The 20872-nt window shown below is 47.1% G+C and overlaps 1 protein-coding gene across 1 annotated transcript in view; it reads left to right on the top strand.

Annotated features, from left to right (window-relative positions):
* LOC119431529 (PDZ domain-containing RING finger protein 4-like) overlaps positions 1-20872 on the top strand; it is a 205908-nt gene that overhangs the window by 166971 nt on the left and 18065 nt on the right. The window contains 3 exon segments of the mRNA XM_049657122.1: positions 18673-18801; positions 18803-18963; positions 19998-20082. Of these exon segments, the coding sequence (XP_049513079.1) occupies positions 18673-18801; positions 18803-18963; positions 19998-20082 (375 nt within the window).

Genomic DNA, 20872 nt, shown 5'->3' with positions numbered 1-20872 from the left:
ATAGAAGACTACGAAGGGTGTAGAAATTCTGGGTATACCGGCGCCGACAGACGTTAGGTGTCCAGTGAACTCTCCGTTACGGCATCGTTGTGAATATTATGATTACCCTCTTTGCCATATTTCACAGTTACGTGTTTTCATTGTTTAGTTTTTTTCTCGTAGAACGGGGACGTACAGACTAACCGAGCTGTTCTGTACCTCGATCTCTACACACTAACCGACTTCGAACAGGACAGAAAAGCTCCTGTACCGGACAGTTGAAGGAGAAAGAGAAAACTAGGCTAGAGCTTAGCAGCACCAACTCTTTAAGAACGCGATGGCATACTTATACTGCGAGCAATGTGACGACTCGACAGCTTCGCGCGCGCGGGCATCACGGATGAGCTTGCTCACTCTCATTCATCGAAGTGACGTTTCTTTACCTCGCATCTCTTACAAACTTGGGATTTCCTTTTTGCGTAGGATAACAAGCTGCAGAGTGTAGGCGAGACAGTGAGACAGACGACGGAAAGTGGCTATTTGGTTCAGTATTGCGTAGACATAACGAGCGCAAACTGTTTATGCGGGACGATGAGACGGACGAAGGACAGTGCCTGTCACCCTTATACCCGCCTCGCTGTCCCGGCTAGACGTTTGCGCTCATTATTTCCACGGAAGGATGAACCGACTCGCTCAGCAACGTATTCTATAGTTTCGATTTTGTGCACACTGCGACGCGTTCGCGTGCGCTTGACGCACCTCGAGCTTTAGCTCCAAAGTGGGTGAATTAAGTCAGATTGTAATGCTATAAAGAAACGCGTGAGCGACGGTGGGATCGATTCTCTGTCTTTCAGCACAGCAGCTCGATACTGGAACCATTAGGCCACGATCACTCGCATACTTCTCTCGTCCCGAACTCAAAGCTTTGAAACTTCTTGCGGCGTGCATTACGTGCCCGATTCTCTGAAACTTCCCTCGTAACAGTTTATACCTTGAGACTCTGTGTTACAGCGGGCTGCCTTCTGGATGATCGGCCCATATGGTTTTGCGTTTCCTCAGAGGACCGCGATGCCTCAAAAATGGGTGAAGTCTCACTATAATGTTGTCGCATTATTAAATATTGGTGATGAGGCAACGAAAGAACCCTGGTGGTCTGCGCGATGTTCTGAAGGCTGTGAACTAACTCCTACTCAAGAGGGGGTCTCGATTTTGGACTTTGAACAGACTATATATAGTTTCGTGTTGACGACAACCACCGATATAGGGCCGTGCTTCGGGTGCGTTTCAAGTAACACCGGATGGTCTAAATTAACCATGATTCACCCACTACACGACGTCATTCGCGTAGTCCGTGAGTGGCTTCGGGGCGCTGAAGCCTGTAATTTAGTTGGCGACTAATGCGAATTAAGAGTCCCGACATTGCGGCGTTCTTCCTAATTTCGCTCCGTAAGCATCGCTCCGCGAGAAATCGATCGACTCACTACAGTCCATCGAAAAGAAAGGCAGGCTAAGACTATGATAATAACGATGATGACGCACGTCAAACATGGAACGTATACGCAACAATGATGGATGGGCCAGAGATCAGGCAGTTGTAGGAAACTCACAGTTAATAATTACAACTACAGGAATGAAACGAACAGATAAAAAAAAGGTAGTGCCGGGCATTTCGTCTTTGATGTGTGCTTTAATCCGTCGGATAAGCTTCGTGAGACGTTGCGAACGTCCTATTTTAGTGGTTAGAAGAAGCAAGCAAGCAAAAGGAAGATGGTAGTCTTTCACTGTGGGATAATTAATGCTGCTGTTGCAGTGAATCAGTTCCGAGCCAAATGAACGCTGAAGTCTGCCGTCCCTTTTGCTTTCTTCACTATCCAAATGAATGTTTACGTCGAGCAGTGGCATTTGGCACTAAAACCAAGAATCTTTGAAAAACGGGCGAGAGAAGGGCGGGGGGGGGGGGAGGAAGGGGCTGTGACACGGTACACGCCAAACACAACGCATGCGCAGTTCCGTTGATCCAAGCGGAATTTCCGCGTGAGCGTTTGAAGCTCGAGTAATCGTCGCAGCCACCCGCCGGCCCCGTCCAGGTATAGAAGGAAAACGACTTAATAACAAAACAAGAACTTCGCCGTTTATCTCGGGAGAGCTGATGGCCCTGTTGCGTGACCGTGTCTCGTTCTTTGAGAGTGGTGTAATCTTCCCTCTCCGTATGGAGGATAATTTACGATCTTCTCATTTGCTATCGCAGTCGGATCCTGCTGTGTGGTCCGAATCTGTATTTGGACAAGTCCCGGTAAAAAGAGATACTTGAAATGTCAATTAAGTTCATCGGCTTTCAGTGGTATAGAGCGCAGCACAGTCGGCGTAAAAAAAAAAAAAAAAAAAAAAAAAAATTACCGGCCGTGGCACTTAGGAAAGCAGTCTGTGAATTTGTGAGCAGTCTGTGAAGGCAGCCAGCAAAACCACCCGGGAACTATGTTGTTCGCATATACAGCGATACCTCGTTATAAAGAAATCGCTTTATTCGAAATATCGCTTTTTCTGTCACGTTTCTCGCACCGTACTGCGTGCAATGTGTGCAGTGCCGACAGACTCCGCTTAGTACGAAGTGAGAAGCGGGAAATTCGCAGCGACCATATAGTTTATCATGAATTCGCAATATTCATTTACACGTTGTGGTCACTTTTGAGCAATACATTCTGAATCACTTGAGTAAATCGGGATGCTGAATCACGCAGCAGTGTGTGTGTGTGTGTGTGTGTGTGTGTGTGTGTGTGTGTGTGTGTGTGTGTGTGTGTGTGTGTGTGTGTGTGTGTGTGTGTGTGTGTGTGTGTGTGTGTGTGCGTGCGTGCGTGCGTGCGTGCGTGCGCGCGTGCGTGCGTGCGTGCGTGCGTGCGTGCGTGCGTGCGTGCGTGCGTGCGTGCGTGCGTGCGCGCTCACCTTCTAGACTCTGTCGGTCGCGGGATCGACTCCCGGCCACGGCGGCCGTATTTCGATGGGGGCGAAATGCGAAAACACCCGTGTACTTAGATTTAGCTGCGCATTAAAGAACGCCAGGTGGTCGAAATTCGTGCGGAGTCCCTCACTGCGGCGTCGCTCATAATCAGATCGTGGTTTCGGCACGTAAAGACCCCGCAATTTTTTTTTTTTTTTTGAAGGACTCTGTCTTATACTCTTAGCACTCAGGATCACAGATGTAATAGCGAATCAATCGGAAATATGCCCCGTCGGGTACATATTTCCGCTTCCATATAGTGTTATGCATCCACTTTGCCCAAAATAAAGCTTATATTCGCGATTAAGGATTCGATTTTGTATCTCTACAGCTATTTTCGTCCGGGTGTGGGCCCTTATAACTTCGATGGCGAATGACAGGGACGGATTTACGTATTCAAAATGCACTAGTCGGCCCACTATAATTCTCTTTTCGCGGAAAAAGAAGCATTACAGAGTGCGTGAGAGACACCGTGTTCAAATACGCACGACTCAGTTTCCTCCAAATCCTGTCCCGAGGCTTACTTCCCTCCATTCTCCCGCAATTGTCTTTTAAAAGATGGCGATAACAAAGAGAAAGAAGCTGCAGTTTCTTCTGTAAAACGCTCCAGCACTTTACTCAAACCCTCATTAATAGTCTCTCTTATCACTCCGATCCGTCTTCGTCGCGACAGCAGCTAATTCGTCCTTATCCTCCGGGGTGAACCCTAGGTATCTCTCCGGCGAGCTAGGCACACAATGAGTACTACGGGAAGTTCAATTTGTTCATTGTTCTCTATCGTCCGAATTTTTTTCTTTTTATATACAGTGACTTTTTTCCTTCTCTTACATTACACGTTCGAAGAAACCTGTCCAGTTCCACTAATGGCACCCAGAAGAAAAAAAAAAATAACACCATCTCCGCTTTTTTCCTCCCATGATCTCGAGAGTCCATTGTGCGGGCGCTCTGCAGACAAATGCGTTTAATTTCGGGAGTCCAATCAGACACTCTGTCCCGAGGGCGCACAAAGCCGGCTACTGGCAGACCGGAGATTAGGGAGTTTGTTTCCCGGTCACATCCCCTATGTCATTCCTCTCTTTCCCCTAACATCCCCCCCCCCCCCGAACTACTACTTCTCTTATGTCCCCTTTTAATTGTTCGAATAATTCCAGGCGCTACGAACGTCCGCGCATAGTGCATACATGAATTACCGTGTAGTGACTGTGGTCGGACTTTGGCGTAAAAAAATAATTAAAAAAATTATTTGGGAGGAAGCGTTGCTGAGCATTTTTTTTATAATAACGGCGGAGATTATGAATAATCTCCTCCATTAATGAATAATCGCGCTGGCGTCTGCCAGCGCGATTATTCATTAACGCAATTTTCCCACTTAATGACTTGCGAGGCACATTGCAATCGTGAAATCGAAGGCCACCAGTAATCAATAAATTGTGCTTTTATAGAAACCATTTCGAGCAACTTTCTCCGTTGCAGCATTTCCGACAATTACGGAGTTTTAAAATGTGCCGTGAAATGAATTACGGTTTTAGTTAACATTTTTTTGTATCGTGTTTTCCTCAGTAGGCGAAGGCGTTAACGAGAACAGCTATGCATTAGGCTGCAGATATTGAGAGAGAGAGAGAGAGAGAGAGAGACAGAAAGATCTAAAAATTTTTCTTAATTTTTGGAAATGCAAGAGCGGCTACGTCCGCTTACAAAAGTCGACCCGAGTCATAGCACTGTCTTCAAAAGCGCTTTCATAAGCGCACCCGTTGCAACGATAAAACAAGGCGTTTTACATAACTATTTTACAAATTTTTATCTCGCCACAAGAATAAAAACAACCACAACTATCAAGAAAGATCGTTGTGCTATTATCTGCAACTAAATTAATCTCCTTTCTCATCGCGTGTAACGTAATGAGATTTTCTCTCCGTCATCGTGCGCGCAGCTACAGATGAAGAGGCGACCGAGAATCAACGACAAATGAACCGTCATCTTATCTCGACGTTGCCTATCTCTGTATCAGGATTCTTTCGTCTAGTTTCTTGACCCAAACATGAAAGCCGCAACTTGTCGGTATACACCGAAACAGAAAAACAATTTTTTTTTCGTTTCGATCACAAAACGACCAATTGTTCGAATGTGGCAAAAGAGAAGTAATCGCTTCATGAAAAGAAACAAGAAAGACAAGAAAACGCGCACCAATCTGGCGGTGTTCCCCTTTGATCTAAGCAGGGCGGCAGACGACAAGTTTACCCAACACAGATCATCTTCGCGACGCGAGCAACGGGCCTTCTCTATAGCAGCGTGTGTGTACTACAGGTTCGGCAGAGCTCCTACACAGCCATGGAAGCAAAAACAAGTTGGGTGAGCGGTGTCACGAACTTAGGCGCGCGATCGCATCTCCCAAAGCGAACCGCCACGAAAAGCCCACACACAGGGATCAGCACGCGCAAGCATCGGATCCGGTGGGAACATGCTCGTAGGTTAAAAAACAAGAAAGAAATAAAGTGTAGGACACACGTAGCTCGAACCGTCGTAAAGCGGGACGCTGTAGGATGACACGTGCGCGCACACACACACGTGCGCAAGAAAAAAAGAAAGAAGGAAAAAACGCGAACTCAAATAGTGCTGTGACACGGAGACCTGGCAGCCCGCGGAAGTCATCAAAGTTGCGTCTTTCTTATAACGGATCGCTGCGTGTGAAAGAAAACGCAAAAAGAAAAAGTAAGTAAGAAAACGAAGTCACGAGCCGTAGGGATCTGCTAGAGACGTGTTTCTCTTCACTAATGAGCGGTGACAGAGTAATTTTTTTTTTCTGTCCTGTCTTTACCTTCTTTTCTTTATGCCTCGGGGTTCACCCAAGGTCAGCATTCGGATCGAAAACTTCCCAGAAACTGGAGGAGTCGTGGAGGAGGCAGGGTTATTTGAGACGACACGCGTGGGAGGAAACTTTCGGTCCTTTTGAAACACGCCGCGGCGGCGGCGGTGTGTTTCTGCGTGTTTTCGTGTCTTTTGCTCGAGCCGTACCGTTAGATCGCCGCCGCCGTAAGAAATTAACGTCTCCCGTCTTTTCCTTCTTTCCTCGATACTATTTCTTTCTTCTTCTTTTTCTCAGTGAGGACTGATGGCGCGAAAATTGAGGCCCTGGTTTCGATAATAACAGGAGTAGATTGAGCAAGTTAGCATTGATTCAATTCGTTATTTTAGGCCAATAACAGAAAAAAGACATAATGCAAGTGTTGGGTTCTCCTTAATACGTTTTTGTCTTATATCGTGCTAAACCAGACGAGCGGTTAAGGCTGTAGACTTGAACGGCACATCGAGAGTCCACGAAATCGTCTCCGCCAAACAGGGTAGTATTCGCAAAGCCTTTTCCTTAGAAAGTGCTGTTTGCTTTTAGCTAGCCATCATCACAAACGCACGGCAGGCTGGGTCTTAAGGATACTTGTTGATCTAGAATAGGAACATTCTGTGTGTGTGTGTGTGTGTGTGTGTGTGTGTGTGTGTGTGTGTGTGTGTGTGTGTGTGTGTGTTTGAGAGAGAGAGAATATGGTTCCGGGTAATCATTCATTGTTATTTTTTACAGTCCGCGGGAACGCCAAATTTTGTTCGAATGAGCGCAACGTTAGAGCGTTAGAAAATCCTCACAAAACGTGGACATGCTTTAAGACTTTGAGGGTGGCTGACGGTAAAAAAAAAAAAAAATATCTCAAATGAGCCAAGAAAGGTAGGAAAATATTGTAGAAAATTGAACATTTATAGCAAATCCTTGGTTGCTCCAAAAAACAAACCAACAAATAAACAAATAAGGATCATAAAAAGTGGCGGTAGCTGACGCAATGATAGTGGTCATAAGAATGACGACGTTGGCACGAGGACGACTAGTGGCGCTCCGACGACAAGATGGCTGACACCGTCTTTGACAAAATGTCCGTAAAACGCCGTCACACCTCGCTACTAGCCGAATTTGCTAGCCCCATTTATTAATAACGCCTGCTAGCACCAGCTACGAACATCTTGGTTACTAAGACTAGTACGTTACTCGGACTAACAGTACGAAGAAGGGCAACATATTTTGGGTCCGTCATAGTTCAAGTTCCTTTTATTTGTAGTGTTCGCTGTAGTAGTAGTAGTAGCAGCAGCAGCAGCAGCAGCAGCAGCAGCAGTAGTAGTAGTAGAAGTAGTAGTAGTAGTAGTTAGCAGCAGTAGTAGTAACTGGTAGTAGTAGTAGTAGTAGTAGTAGTAGTAGTACTAGTCGTAATAGTAATATTAGGCAGTAGTAGTAGCCGTTGTTGTTGCTATAGCTTTCCTTGTTGTTGTTGTTGCTGCTGTTGTTGTTTCTGTTTGCTCCGGCCAAAGTGAATAAAATAGTCCGGGTATATTAAGGCATAACTAGCCAGTATAACCGCTCGAACAATGACCTCCTCAATCCCGAAGGAACCAGCGGAGTAATCTTGAGTGACGCCCTGCTACAGGAGGAAACATACAAATCAAGTTCCTCCCAAAAACACAGCAAATAAAATGTCAGGTCGCGGAGTCGATCACCCATAATAATGACGTCAAAAAATAGAAACAAAAATACGCGGAAAGGGCAAGAAAAGGTCGCTCCGTTGTGTAGTTGTAAACTGCTCTGCCCCGAGGTTAGGCGGCGAGATTTTCTCTCTGCGCAATCGCGCCTCGCTTGCGGGACCCTTTAGAGGATGGAAGTCGCCCCGGCCCCGACCTAGACTTCTTTGAGCCTGGCGACGCCGACCCTGTCCTTAAGCTTTACTGTCCGGGTTTGTTTCTTTTTTCTTTTTTTCTTTACGTGCGAGCGTGCGCTTTACGATCTTTGACGGCCGAGATGATAGCGCGCAGTTTGCTGTTTCGGTCGCATCTTCTCCCCCCTCCATCCCCGAGACGCCCCACTTGCGTCAAATGGCCATCGAGGAGGTCTTTTGTTTACTGTTCGCCGCAGCAGTCGGAAAGGAAGTGGCGCTCGTCTCAACGACTCTACCCGTTTGCGCTGTATTACGCTTCCTGCGTTTCTTTTTTTTATATCGCTCAAGGTTCGAAGAAGCGTGTCGGCGTGCTGTAACCGTGGTTTCCGCGAACGGTAGCACATTCCCCCACCCAACCCCCCTCTGCCTTCCTCCTTCTCTTGTGGCCGCCTTTCAGAGACGAGATCAGAGGCATTTAGTTGGAGACACTTCCCTCGACGGAAGAAGCCTAGCCAAGCCCACTTGTAAGACAACTTCGTGAAGGCGGAGTTCTTTGCTGTTTCTGATACAAGTTTTGATCCGTTTTCTTTATTTCGACCTTTGTGGTACCGTCGCGGTCGTTTTACAAACTGCTGCACGAACATTCCCGCGAATGAGCTACACTGCAGAAGGCGTACGGGGGCTGCAGGGTGGAAAACTGAACCAGTTGGTAGACGTTCACGGTGGATAGCGCCGTTAGAACAGACGACGAAAAATACGGTTGTCGGGTGTCCGCTTTTATGTCGTCTGCTCTGTTTCCAGGTTTCTTGATGCGATGAATCGCTGATTTTTTTCGCGAGCCGGGCCACAATCCGCGTGCGAGGCCACAATCGAATCGCAATGTGCTATACCGGCTTCATAGGGGAACTACTTAGAGAGGGGGAGGGGGGGGGGTAATTGCGCAGTGACGTCATCGTATATTGTCGCCTTAATGTTGCACAGCTAGTTTGGCGAAAAAGTTCCGTGTTATCACCACTCGCGTACCTCCAGTGACCCAGCGAAAACCGTGAATAGGGTAACAATCCCTCGTCCGTGACCACGTGAATACTTCTTGTAGAAACCGCGTTATCCGATCACCTTGGAGCGGAAAGTCTGGCTACGGACTTCGTCTCATTGCTATGGGAGCTTATGAGTTCAAATGTCTGTCGGGCAAAAGACACTATAAGCATGATCGAACGAGAGTATCTTCAAAAATAAAACCTGAGGTTTTACGTTCCAAGAACTAGGATCTGATTATAAGGCACCCCGTATACAGTGAGGGACTCCAGAACGATTTTCACCCCCTGGACTTGGTTATGTCTAGCAGGTCGTTGTGTTATCTCTCCACGAGGAGAACACCGGATTCGAAGCCTAAAGTATCCAACAATATCTCCCAAATAAAGGCATACGTCATTAATAAGAAGAGACGATAGGGCGCTGTGTGCCGTCTGTTCCTCACGTCTTGTTTTTCCTGTTCTGTTTCCGTTAAATATGCACAACCAATTCGTTCAGACGTTCACGCTTCCAAAACGCGCATGCCTGCTTAATGATGTCGGGCAAGTATGTCGCACTGTTGCCGATAGCGCTGTCTCGGCCAATCAGTCAGTATCGATGCCAACAGGTACCGCCAGGTGTCGCCCTTCCAGTTCGGAGTCGCCCACCGCTCGACCGCCCCCGGATAAGTGTCACCGGGTCTGTAACGTTGATGACGTAATAAGAAGGTGATCTAATAAGGAGCATTCGTTGCTGACGTTTAGTTCCAGAGAAAGGATCAACGGCCCTTCTTTTTCTTTTTCTGCTCGTTGCCGAGTAAGAGGCAGGCGAGAAATTGCGGCGCTTTCCAGAAGTGGCCCCTTAAGTGACGTACTATTCACAAGGCATCGAGTGTTCAACGTTGCTGCGTAAAAGACACGAGACCATTAGCGAAACGACTAAGAAGTTGTTAGCAAGACTGGGAAATGAAAAAAACAAAAAAAAAAAAAGAACAGCAAACGTTGCAGGAGGAAATAGCCCAGGAAAGCAAGGTTGTTCTGCAACCTGCCCCGAGAACGTGCAAGCGGAACAGCTTAGGCCGTTAGCCGGTCCGAGGATTAATTTTTATGGCTCCATTTCCTCCGTCTGTCTCTCTTTATGGTTTCTCCTAGATGGCGCTGAAGAACACCTGTTACTCACTAGGGAATGGCAGTGCGCCGTTGTACACACTGCATCGCATTTTTTTTTTTTTTTTTTTGCTTGCTTCGTTGCGGTTTGTCCAGTATGGTGCTCGCTACGCCGTGTAATATAGGAGGGTGCGGTTTCGCGATATAGCAAATAACCACGAAAAGTAGAACAATCTATTGTTGTTGTTGTTGTTTTGCTGTTCGCTTTAATTGAAGAGAACACGCCTTGGGGGCTCAGCGGTTTTCGCGTTCTGCTGCTTGGAATGAGGCAGCGGGTTCCATCTCCACTACGGCGTCTTTCATAACCCACAATGCATTTTCGCAACGTTAACCCCTCACTTTTATATTTTGACATGAGCACAAAGGAAAGACGAACTGTTTTCAACAAGACGCATGAGTTGTTTAGCTCCTTGCTACGGACACTGTTTGGACAACCTCAAAAAACATTTTTCAAGCTTGAGCAATATTTAAAATGGATGTGATAAATCTGCCGAGGAGTGACGTCAGCATTTCGGACCAGTAAGGACTTGTGAAAGAGAGTTCATTGCGACAGCGTCGCGCAGCGCCCGTTACGACTCCACTTCGGACATTCGCTCTTGATTCTTTCAGGGTAGTAAAATAATTTGACGCGCAACATTAAACTCGCTTTCAGCGCTTTCGCAACGGTGTGACTTCCCACATTTATGCTTATAGACAACGCGTACTGCCCGATCAAGACCCTCATACAGAGCCCCCTTCTTTTTTCGTCTTTGATTTCGACACGCGCCATGCAACGCTATTTAAGCGACCGGCGTCACCATGCTCGGGGGCAATTATTTCCCTTTCAGAAGAGGGTCTGGATACGACGCCCACTTCAAGAAAGAGTCGACCCCGGAAGCCCCCGGCGAGCTTGGAGCGCATGCGCGATCGATAAGTGCCTTCCTGTAGCGACGCACACACACAACGTTCACGTCGTCGTCTGCTCCTGGCATCGTCTGCAAGAGCTGTCGTCTGCACGGCCGACCGCTAAGCCGCGTGAATGCCCATCCGGCTTAACTTCCTCCTCGATGCTATGCCGTACAGACCTTTTATTTTTGTAACTTCCTTCTCATGGCTGTAGCTTCAAGCTCGCCTGTTTATGCGCTTCGGAGTTGGATTCCAGTTCTTTCGCATATCTAATTCAGCTTTCGGGGCGCCATTTGCAGCCACCATTCCTAGCACTCACCGCAGCGTCCTCGGCAAGGCCTAACGTCCTCATTGCAGACGACATCTTCTATACGCGCTTGGAAACTCGGAATATCTTTCGGCCTCTTTGTTGCCGCCGCAAGGCCGATCGCGCACGAGCTCGCGGAAGAACAAGAGAACAGCCTGTTCTCCCTTCGATGCGGCTTGGCTTGTCTTTTCTTCCGACCGTGTCTGCACTGTGTTGACCGACCGAGCGCGACGCTTTATCAGATTCGCCTGGATGCGCGCGCCGCTATCTTCTTTCTTCGGCTTCTGGAGCTGTTCCTCGACCCGCCTCGTCTCTGGCTTCTGTCTGGCCGTCACCGGAACCACCCTTCGGCTCGGTTCGGCTCGGCTTGGCTCGCAGTCTAGCGTTACGGATATGTTTGCACACTGCGCCGCTGTTTCGCACCGGGGAACGTACCGCCCCCACCCGCCTATTATAGCTGCCTGCTTTCCCTCTGCAGGTGGTGGCGTAATCCTTTTAGCGTTCGGCGTCGCGACGAAGGATCTGACGTTTGACGAGCGGGGCTGTGTTTGTGTTCTCATCTCGTTACAGGGGATGAAGTAAACAGGGACTCCGGAAAGGCGATTGATAGAATTTGTGTATACTGATTAACTGAAAGCCATTAAGAAATAGAAGTGCGACTTCATTTTTCTCAACGATATAAACAGAACACAAGGACACCTCGAATGTGTGATTTGATTTCGGGAGCGAAATCGCCAACACGTTTTGTTCTTATTTTTCCGTCATTCTTCTTCAATTGTCGCCTAATTAAAATTCATTACGCAATGCCGTTCTAATACATATACACTCGCAACGTCCGCAATTTAACTATGTCAGAGGGCGTGTTTGCCGCTGTAAGAGGCAACACCAAAGCTACAGGAACGTGATATACGTAGCAGTAAAGGATTTCCGTCGATTTCATTGAGGAAACAAGGCCGGGAGAGTAGAGAAATGACTGACATTCGTAGTGTGATCTTCTTTTTATGAGTACACGTACCAGTTAAGTCACGAAAAAGTTCTTCCGTAGCGAAGTTACGCTTTGAAGAAACGAGCGATTCATCGCATATACTGAGCAGTACACACAAAGAAAGTACAAGTGTGCATAAATGCTTTTCCAACCCAAAATCGCATGTTTATACTCAGCCTTCATAAACATAAGGATTTGTGGCTTTAATTTTGGCGCACTCTGTGGTATGAAGGAACACATCAGAGCTATTTGGCGACCTAATGCGGCTGAGCAACAGAGCGAAGATAGGGATACTGCTCAAGCAGAAAGGACAAAATCCACAGTTGGCAATCAGTTTTTGGGTCTTCGTGCGGAAGAACAGCGCTAAGACTGGTCACGTTGCAGAGGCAGTAATTGCTGGTAAACCTATATAGACTGCTAATCGAACGTCGCAATAGCGTCTGATCTGTCAACTCACGTCGATAAGGAGCGATGCACATTGAAGGACCAAACCAAGAACCGAGCACGTCACAAGATATTAACACGTCGCAAGTGCTCACGTTACAAGAGCACATCGCAATTAATATGCGTGAAACAAATTTCAGCATCTTATTTGTAATTATCTTGTATTTTCCTGTATTTCAAAGATAAATAATGTGCTCTGAAAAGAAATTTTCGGCATAGCCTATTGAATTCTGTTACTGTTTGTCTGTCCTAAATGTTACGTGAGGCTTTGGGCCTTGGCCTCTTTTCCGGGGTGCACAGTCGCCGTGAGGCTTAGCCACAACGAGCAAGAGACATCTCTGTCAGATCAACTCTAACAAAAGCAGGCCTTGAGGAGCAAACGTCTAAGGCTTTGCAAGGAAGACGCACTAAGCTACCCCAACCATAAAAAAATAAAAAAAAAAAAAGATCCAGCGCCATCCACAGGAAAAAAAAAAAAAAGGGGGGGGGGGGGGTGTAAGGCGTGTTCTGCTTAAGTATATGCCTGACGCTGTACGCGTGTGCTTACACTTTGAATAAATTCCACTCAAATTCGCAGTCGAAGCGTTTCCATTCACTTGCCGCTCGACACGCGATCGTGTCGACCGAAGTCTCGGAAGCAGAGGCAAGCCCGTCGCTTCCGAATTTGCATCGCCAGCCCCCATCGTCGTTCCATCTATCTATTTCTTTCGCACTACGCTCTCGTTGTGTGTTTTTTCGGGGCAATCGCGAAGTGCTCAGAGAGGCCGTAATTCACTTGCGCGAGGGACTGGAAGCTGGAGAAAAGCGCGAGACTGGAGAATCCATTAAAGCTTTCACCGTGCTCTAATTAGACCTTCGGCGTCCATCATCCGCTGCCCGCACGTTCCGAGCGAATTCTTAATGGACGCCCGACGCCACTCCCCCCTCCCGGTGTTCCTGTTCTCTTGTACGCACTGGTTATTGCCTTTCCGAGCACAATTGCCCCAGTGAAAGCCTGAAGCCGAAGAAAAGGCGGTAATATATTGGAGGTAATGAAAGCTTATGGCCACTTCGTTCCGAGGCTGCCGACGAAATAAGAAGTGGCAGGATTTCGTAGAAAGGCTCTCCAAGGCTATGCGATCGATAATCAGAGTGTTATTTGTCCTTTCTGTGTTTTTAGCCAGTATTGGTCATCGATAATTATTCTCGAGTCATCACAGTAGGAGAGGATAACACGCAGTGCACCAAAATACGACAACTGGCGCTGTTCTAGGCGCTGACCAACTCAGCCATATTGTCAGCTGCAGATTGATTGTCGATTGACTGACGATTATGTGAGCCTCCGTACACGGCGCCGACATCAAGACGTATAGAAAAAAAAATGTGGGTAGCCTGCACTAGTGGTGTAAGGGTGGATTAAACAGCGGAGCTGGTGATCGACCTACCTTCTTCCAGGCTTTACTAGGCTTGGCTAAGTTTTTCTAGGAAATTCTAAGTGCTGCTAGGCACGGTATTCCGAATCGGTTCGCCGCCGACGCGCAGATTCTCGCTTGTCCGCGCGACGTGCTTCAAGATGAGCGGCTTCTTCTCCGGGTGTCCGGATCTCCTTTGGTCGTCGCATGTCAAGGCTACATGTACTCGCCACAGAGTCAACGAGAGGTCTGCCGCCGTCGTGGCGGCTCCGAGCTTTATCTCCCCCGTGACGTCACGTCCAAGCTGCGCCTCCACACTTGCCGGGGCGTGGCTGGACGAAACCTGCCGAGCCGCCGCCAGAGGCGCCTGCTGCAGTCACGGACACCGCGCGCGTTCGACGCGAGCGCGGGGAAACGCGGACGGCCGTCGGCAGCAGCTCTGCGTGTTGCCTCATTGGTGCTGCTACAATTTCATTCCCTCTCTCTCTATCTCGCTCTCAATTTCTCTTTCTCTCTCTCCCGAGCATAGCGCGAGTCCCGCGCATGCTCTCCTTCCCTCTCCTTAACGTCCTATGTCAAGGTAACATGTGCACGGCACAGAGAGGAGGCGAAGCACACGCCGCTCTTCCAGGTCGTTGCTAGGCAACGCGCGGTGACGTCATCGCCAGGAGCATTTTTTGTTTGCACTACGCGGCGCAACCAAGAGCTTAAAGAGCTACGCTGTTAAAATAATTTGCACTATCGTCGTCGTCGCTGTCGAGCGCTCCCGAAGTTACCCACACACTCACTATGCATGATTGGCCAAGAACTCGGTTTTACGTTCTATTCTGGTTTTCCTGCCTGTAAAGCGTACTTACCGCTATAAGTGTATTCTTGCGGCGAAGCCATGCACGCGTACCGAACAGCACCTTAGTTTCTTTCTATAGTTCGCATATTGTTCGAAAGTCTGACGGAGTGCGTAGCTAACATACAGGGACAACCAATGCTATGGGAAGTAAAACTATGAACACAAATCCTCGTGCTCCACCTAAGTGACAGAGTTTGTTGACAACACTGAAAAATTGCTATGCGCATGCTCTGGCGGGCATTTCTTTCTTTACTGGGAATGCACAATAAATAAAGAAAGAAAGAACATAGCCACACAGAATGTTGATACTAAAACACAAGTCGAGGATGCTGCAGTTTACGGAAGGTATAAAAACGAAATTGGAGAATAGCTTCCAAGTTCCGAGCTACAAAATTATCTAACTCCTATCTAAATACATGTAAAAGGAGAATTCGTTTTTCTCGGCAACCACTCGACCAAATTTGACGTGGTTTGTTGCATGTAAAAAAAAAAAACTTAACATCTAGTGACTGTTGGTTTCGAATTTTTGATTTAGGTCGTCAGTTTTTAATAAAGATTGGCGAAAATCGCAAATTTTCAGAAAACGAAACTATCAAGTTTACAACTCTGTAAAACAGCAAAGACAACTGATATCACAATTCTGTGAATTGCATCTATTAGTACATCTAAAGCGGACAAAATTGAATCTAAAAAAATTAGTAATGTGGAAATACAGCTTTTGCAGACTTTTGCAGAACCCTTGTATACTACGTAACGGATTCACGTAAGATATAAATTGACATATCAAGTTGGTCCGCTTTGAATGATTTAATGGATGCAGTTTACAGAACGGCGATATCTGTTCTAGGTGCAGATCTACGAATGTGTAAACTTCGTGCTTCTATTTTTTTTAACTTAACAATTTTCGAAGATTCAATTTAAAAAATGCAGAACCTAAATCGAAATTCCGCTTTCAACAGTCACTAGAATTTAAGTTTCTCTCTCAAGTGCAACACATTTAATTAAAATCGACCGAGTGGTTATCTCAGAAAAGCGTTTCTGCGTTTTACGTGCATTTGAATAGGCGGCATCGGAGCTGGGCCCGAGCTAAAGCTTCCTCTTAAGAGCCTGCTTCACCATGGTTAACTCCATCCCCACCCCAGCCCCCGCTTTCTTTTTTTTTTCTTCTTTCCTTCCCGTACTAGCGTCATCAGGATCTCCGTGCACAAGTCCGCAACATCATTAGAGTTCTGCCAGCAGCAGTACCAAAATTTCACTGGTATCTTTCGATTACGTTTCTTTCTTTCTTTCTTTAGTACGCAATCCAAGAATGTAGCCATTTACCTCGTTTCTGTACATTCATTCATTTGGCTCCTGTCAGCACTCCTTCACTTCTTTATGATACCCTGCGCGTTTTAGTACGTATGTCCTTTTTTGCTCAGATCGTTGTGCCTTTCATTCTTTGTCTCTCCTTCTCTCTTTATATATATCCATGTACAAACACGCATGCACACCGACACTTTTCTTTGCTCCTACTACCGTCTTTATGCCCCTGGAAAGGATCGTTCCCACTTTTCGCGTAACTTCGTCGTGCTCGCCCATTTACCGTCACACTTTTCTCTTAGTGTCACAGCCTCTTCAATCCGCTCGCCGAAAGATGGCGCACGTACGACACCGGTGCTGACAGCCACTGTTTGTATCCTGCGACTATCCGTTCGCTCTGCCTTCATCTTTTTTTTTCTTTTTTTTTTGTTCGTTGCGGCTCGGACGCGCACCAGCCCCTCCACGGTTACGTATTGCCCGCGCCCCGCGCGAGGAATTGTCCTGGCGTCTTCTTGTCGTCATGTTTGGCTATAGTTTCGTTTTTCCTTACCCGCTGTTATACTACCATCGCCGCGCTGCTCGCTTGAAAGTGCGCACGTTCTTATACAGAACTGAATCCGCGAAAGTGTTGCGTTCTTCTTATTTCCCTCGCGCGGTTTACGCCTCTCTCGGAAGAAAGAAGACGCGCCTTGATGCTGCCGTGCTTTCCAAAGTAGGAAGTTTGGGAAAAGGAAGAGAGTCTTCGAAAGCGAATTTCGCAACCATTCTCTCCTACTTTCGCTGCTATTCCTTTTTTTTTAATTTGTTTTGCTCATTCACTTGCAATTCTTCGGCATGCCTACTATTGTTATGCAGTTGTTTGTGCGACGGCGTTCGGCGTCTAGCAAGCACACCGTTCCTATTTTTCTTCTCTCCGGGCTCTCCGCTGCGCTGAGTTGCGCTTCTCCTGGATCGCCACTCCTTCGTCTATTTTTCGCGATTGTTCTTTCTTTGCTAAGTTATTTCTCGCGGGTATTCCAGGAGTGCCATCATTGCTTTCAGTGGTGCTGCTTGATGTTTTTTTTTTCTTTTTATATCTCTTTCCTGGCTACGCGCGCACGCGACGCGCTAAGCCTTTTACTCCTTCGCGGTCCGCTGGTTCCCGCCGTGCCGGAGCGGACGCGGCGAATCGCCAAAATGCGCCGACCGCTTCCGTTTCGTGTGTCTACGATTTCCGCAACGTAAGCAGTGGCTACGGAAAGACAAATGCCTCCTCTCTACTTTCGATTTTATTTTGCCTTTCTGGTTACTCGTTCCTTTCCAGAGGTAGAATCTCCTACGCATTCTGGATATATCGGCGGAGTCCTGTCGGTTCCTCTGTAGTATTCTTAGCGTACCAGATTTCTTTTGCTTTTGCTCTTTTGTTTAGGGTTGCAGGGTAGGGTGTTCTTGCGTGTGTGACTGTGTGAGAGGGGGTGTAAGGTACTTACGTGTGTGCTTTCGAGGAGGGGGGGGGGGTGGAAAGGGTGGAGGGGTGTTTTTGTATGGTGTTGCAGCAGTGAGTGGTCCGTATGTGTTTTGTGTTTGTTAGTGTGGCTGGGAGGGTGTTAAGGGGGGGGGGGGTGTTTGTGTTTCTGTCTGTGTAAAAGAGACAGAGGGATATCGTCACTGCCTTCGAATCTTTCTCCCGTCACGCTGGCTTATGCATTCGCGGTAACGCTTCGACAGCATATATTGTTTCCCCCACAAAACAAACCGCTTAGTAAGTGTGTGCCATCAGATGAGATATTGAAGGCGGTTTTAGGTGTTTTCTATTGACGTTTCAGCAACATTCGTGCGCTGCTACAGATGGCCAGGTGACAAACCGACGAAAATACAATGGTTAATCACATTGTTTAAGGCCACCCGCGGTCGTGGTGTTATTCACAAAAAACGTGCAGACTTTGGCGCTGTACGTCATGACCTTTCAATAAAGGTGCATGCAGTTATGGGTGTGGATTCATTAACTCTAAAGCTGCTTTCGTTTAATGCGAAATAATAAATGACCAGAAACGATCAAACTGGCAAGACACAGGACATTAGACAAATAAATAATTGCTAGCTACGGCGTCCCATGCTCTTGGCAATACTTTGTCGCTGCCAACAGGATCGCGAAAGGGTCACTCTCCTACCAATGTTATCATACCAAAAGCTTTTGTAACACGTCTAAAGGAGTACTATAACGTCACTGCCATAGGTTAGTTAAGTTTTCTCAACGAAATTATTGTGCTGTATAATACATTCTCTGGTTGATTTGGCGATCCGTTCATTCATTCATTCATTCATTCATTCATTCATTCATTGCCATGACCGTAGATGACTTGGCTGTCTGGCGTCTAAACGCTTAAAATCTATACGTTGAAGGATAGCGCGATACATCCAGGGTTTCACAAAGTGCGGTAATATTTTTTTTTCATTTGCAGACGAACGGGGCACTACATACGTGAACTCGAATAACTTGAAGGTCATTCGAAGAATTGAAACATATTGCAGTTGCAATTCAGTCATTCCATTCACTCATTACCTGACCCTTTCTTGCGTACATTCATTGACTGGCGAGGTCCTATATTGATTTTTTTTTGCCTGTCACGTAGACTTGTTCATCGGTTCTTGAATGGATGCGTTGATTTCACACATGACGCTTGTTCTTTGCGCAGGTGAACGGCCGAGACGTGTCGAACGCGTCTCACGAGGAGGCAGTGGCGGCGTTCCGCGCCGCCTCGGAGCCCATCGTGGTCGAGGTTCTGCGCAGGGAGCGCAGGAACGGAACCGGAAGTAGCTCGTCGGACTTCGGCGGAAGCGGAAGTAGCTGCGCCGGAGGAGGCCGCGGCAAACAGGCTGTCGTCTCGCCCTCCGGCTTCCCCCAGGGCTGCACCGACGCGGCGGCGCAGACTGAATTTCCGTGGTGGGCACCGCCTCCCGTGGGAAGGGTCGTTCCTCCCAAACGGGTACGGGTGCACCGACGAATTTCATCGATGAAGGGACACGTCGGATGAGCGCTAAATTACTTGAGACTCGTATAACGTGTTGCGCGAAAGGTATTTGTATTTAAATTGTAATTGTAGTTACGAGTACCAATGAGATCGTACTGTGCGCACGCACAAGCACCCTGCGGTGGCCAGAGGATGCTGTAACTCTTTCATCTATTATACCAGCGCTGCCGCCGCCAGCGGATAGGGCGGCAAAAAAATAAAGACGCCAAAGACGCCAAACGCCAATAGATGCTTGTCTGAGTGTCAAACGCTGCGCTTTGGCCAGTACAAAGCCGAACCTTGGTAATGCTCGTAAGCGTAGCCATGTCTCTGAATCGTGTCCCTGCCATCTTGCCAGGATCCTCCACTCGCTAGGCTGTGTATTCAGGCGCAGCTGTCGACATTTGGAACGCTTCAGCGCAAGGTGCGTGTACTGTGCGAACTGGACACAAGGTTCTTATGAACGAGGTGGCGGAGTGTGGCTGTAGATTACATTCCATTTCGTGGAATGATGTAGCGGGATAACTCAATTTCCATTCCTTTCAGTCCTGGAATTTTATTCTTCTGTAAATTTCTTTCTCGTGATCAGGGGTCCCCAGTCAGTAATTGACCTAGATAAGCGTACTCCTTTACAGACTCTAGAAGCTGACTGGCGATCCTGAATAATTGTTCCCTTGCCAGGCGTATACCGCATCTAATATAGCGAGTAGTGGCATGAACATTTACGTAATATGCGGGAATTTTAGGCCACGGGTCGCCGACACCGGATTTTCAGCGACATGGAGCCCTGGACGCTTTTGCGCTAAAAAGCTGGATTATTGCAGAATCTATTACATTCTGGATCGCAAGTTCGCAACTGTTATTGTAAACTCGGTCAGGCTTTCTTCGTCTACTGTGCCATCATCCTATTGCTTTATCAAGGAACGTAAAATAATAAAATAAGAGAAAGAAAAGAAAACTTGAAAGCAAATACATGGAATGAAAGTGTTTTTTTCTTGTCCTTCTGTCAGGTTAAGCATACCACCACCTCCACTGAGCCCACCGAGCAGAAATGAAGACCAAGACGATGACGATGGCTACGACATAGAATACGAGGTAGGCTGAAATTTAATTAAATAATTGATTTATATATTATTTATTTTGCTCGCCACGGCCAGATGCATTATAGAGGGGAGGGGTACGTATAAACACATGATTACAAGTAGGCTTTGATAGATTCCTGTTAATACGATATTAGGTAGAGTAATACAAAGGTAGGAGGTGACTAAGGAGGAGCAAAAGGTTTAACAAGTTACCACAAGTGTGGATACAGACTGCTGTATTAGTTACCTGGAAATACAGTATCTGAAACAGTGCGAAACTGGAAGGGACCAGCAGTCGACGTCACTGATTCGGAAAGGTGGTTCCAGTCCTGAGAGGTTGGGGGCATGAAGAATTGGGAGCGGGTTCGCATTATAGGCATTATATGACTTGCATCCTCGGTGGACGATCTAGACGAGATGAAAGTTACGTCGGTGGAAGGATAAGGTCGCTTTGAAGAATGGGATTGTAGGTCTTTATTTTCTTTTTTTTATGTGTAAGCATACTTTGGTGAGTAGCCCAGCCCGTCACGCAAAACATGCATTTTTGTGCTAATACAAGGCGTTGCACATTTTGCAAATTAAGCCATTTAATCGTTATAATAATGTAAATATAGATGATTGGTAGCTTTACAATCGATAAGGAACTATCAAAACAAAAATAACAAAATGAGAATACCCGTAGGAGTCATAGGGCTCCTTATTGTTGGGGTGGGTCAACTGCAATTCGGGAGTGGGCCAACTTAAGTTTGGGGGTGGGCACTCTTGAACTCTGGGGGTAGGCCAAGTTAAATTTGGGGATGGGC

Source organism: Dermacentor silvarum, chromosome 10 (assembly GCF_013339745.2).
Source record: "Dermacentor silvarum isolate Dsil-2018 chromosome 10, BIME_Dsil_1.4, whole genome shotgun sequence".
Lineage (NCBI taxonomy): Eukaryota > Metazoa > Arthropoda > Arachnida > Ixodida > Ixodidae > Dermacentor > Dermacentor silvarum.
Note: the sequence above shows the minus strand (reverse complement) of the source record. Positions and strands in the feature narration are given on the sequence as shown.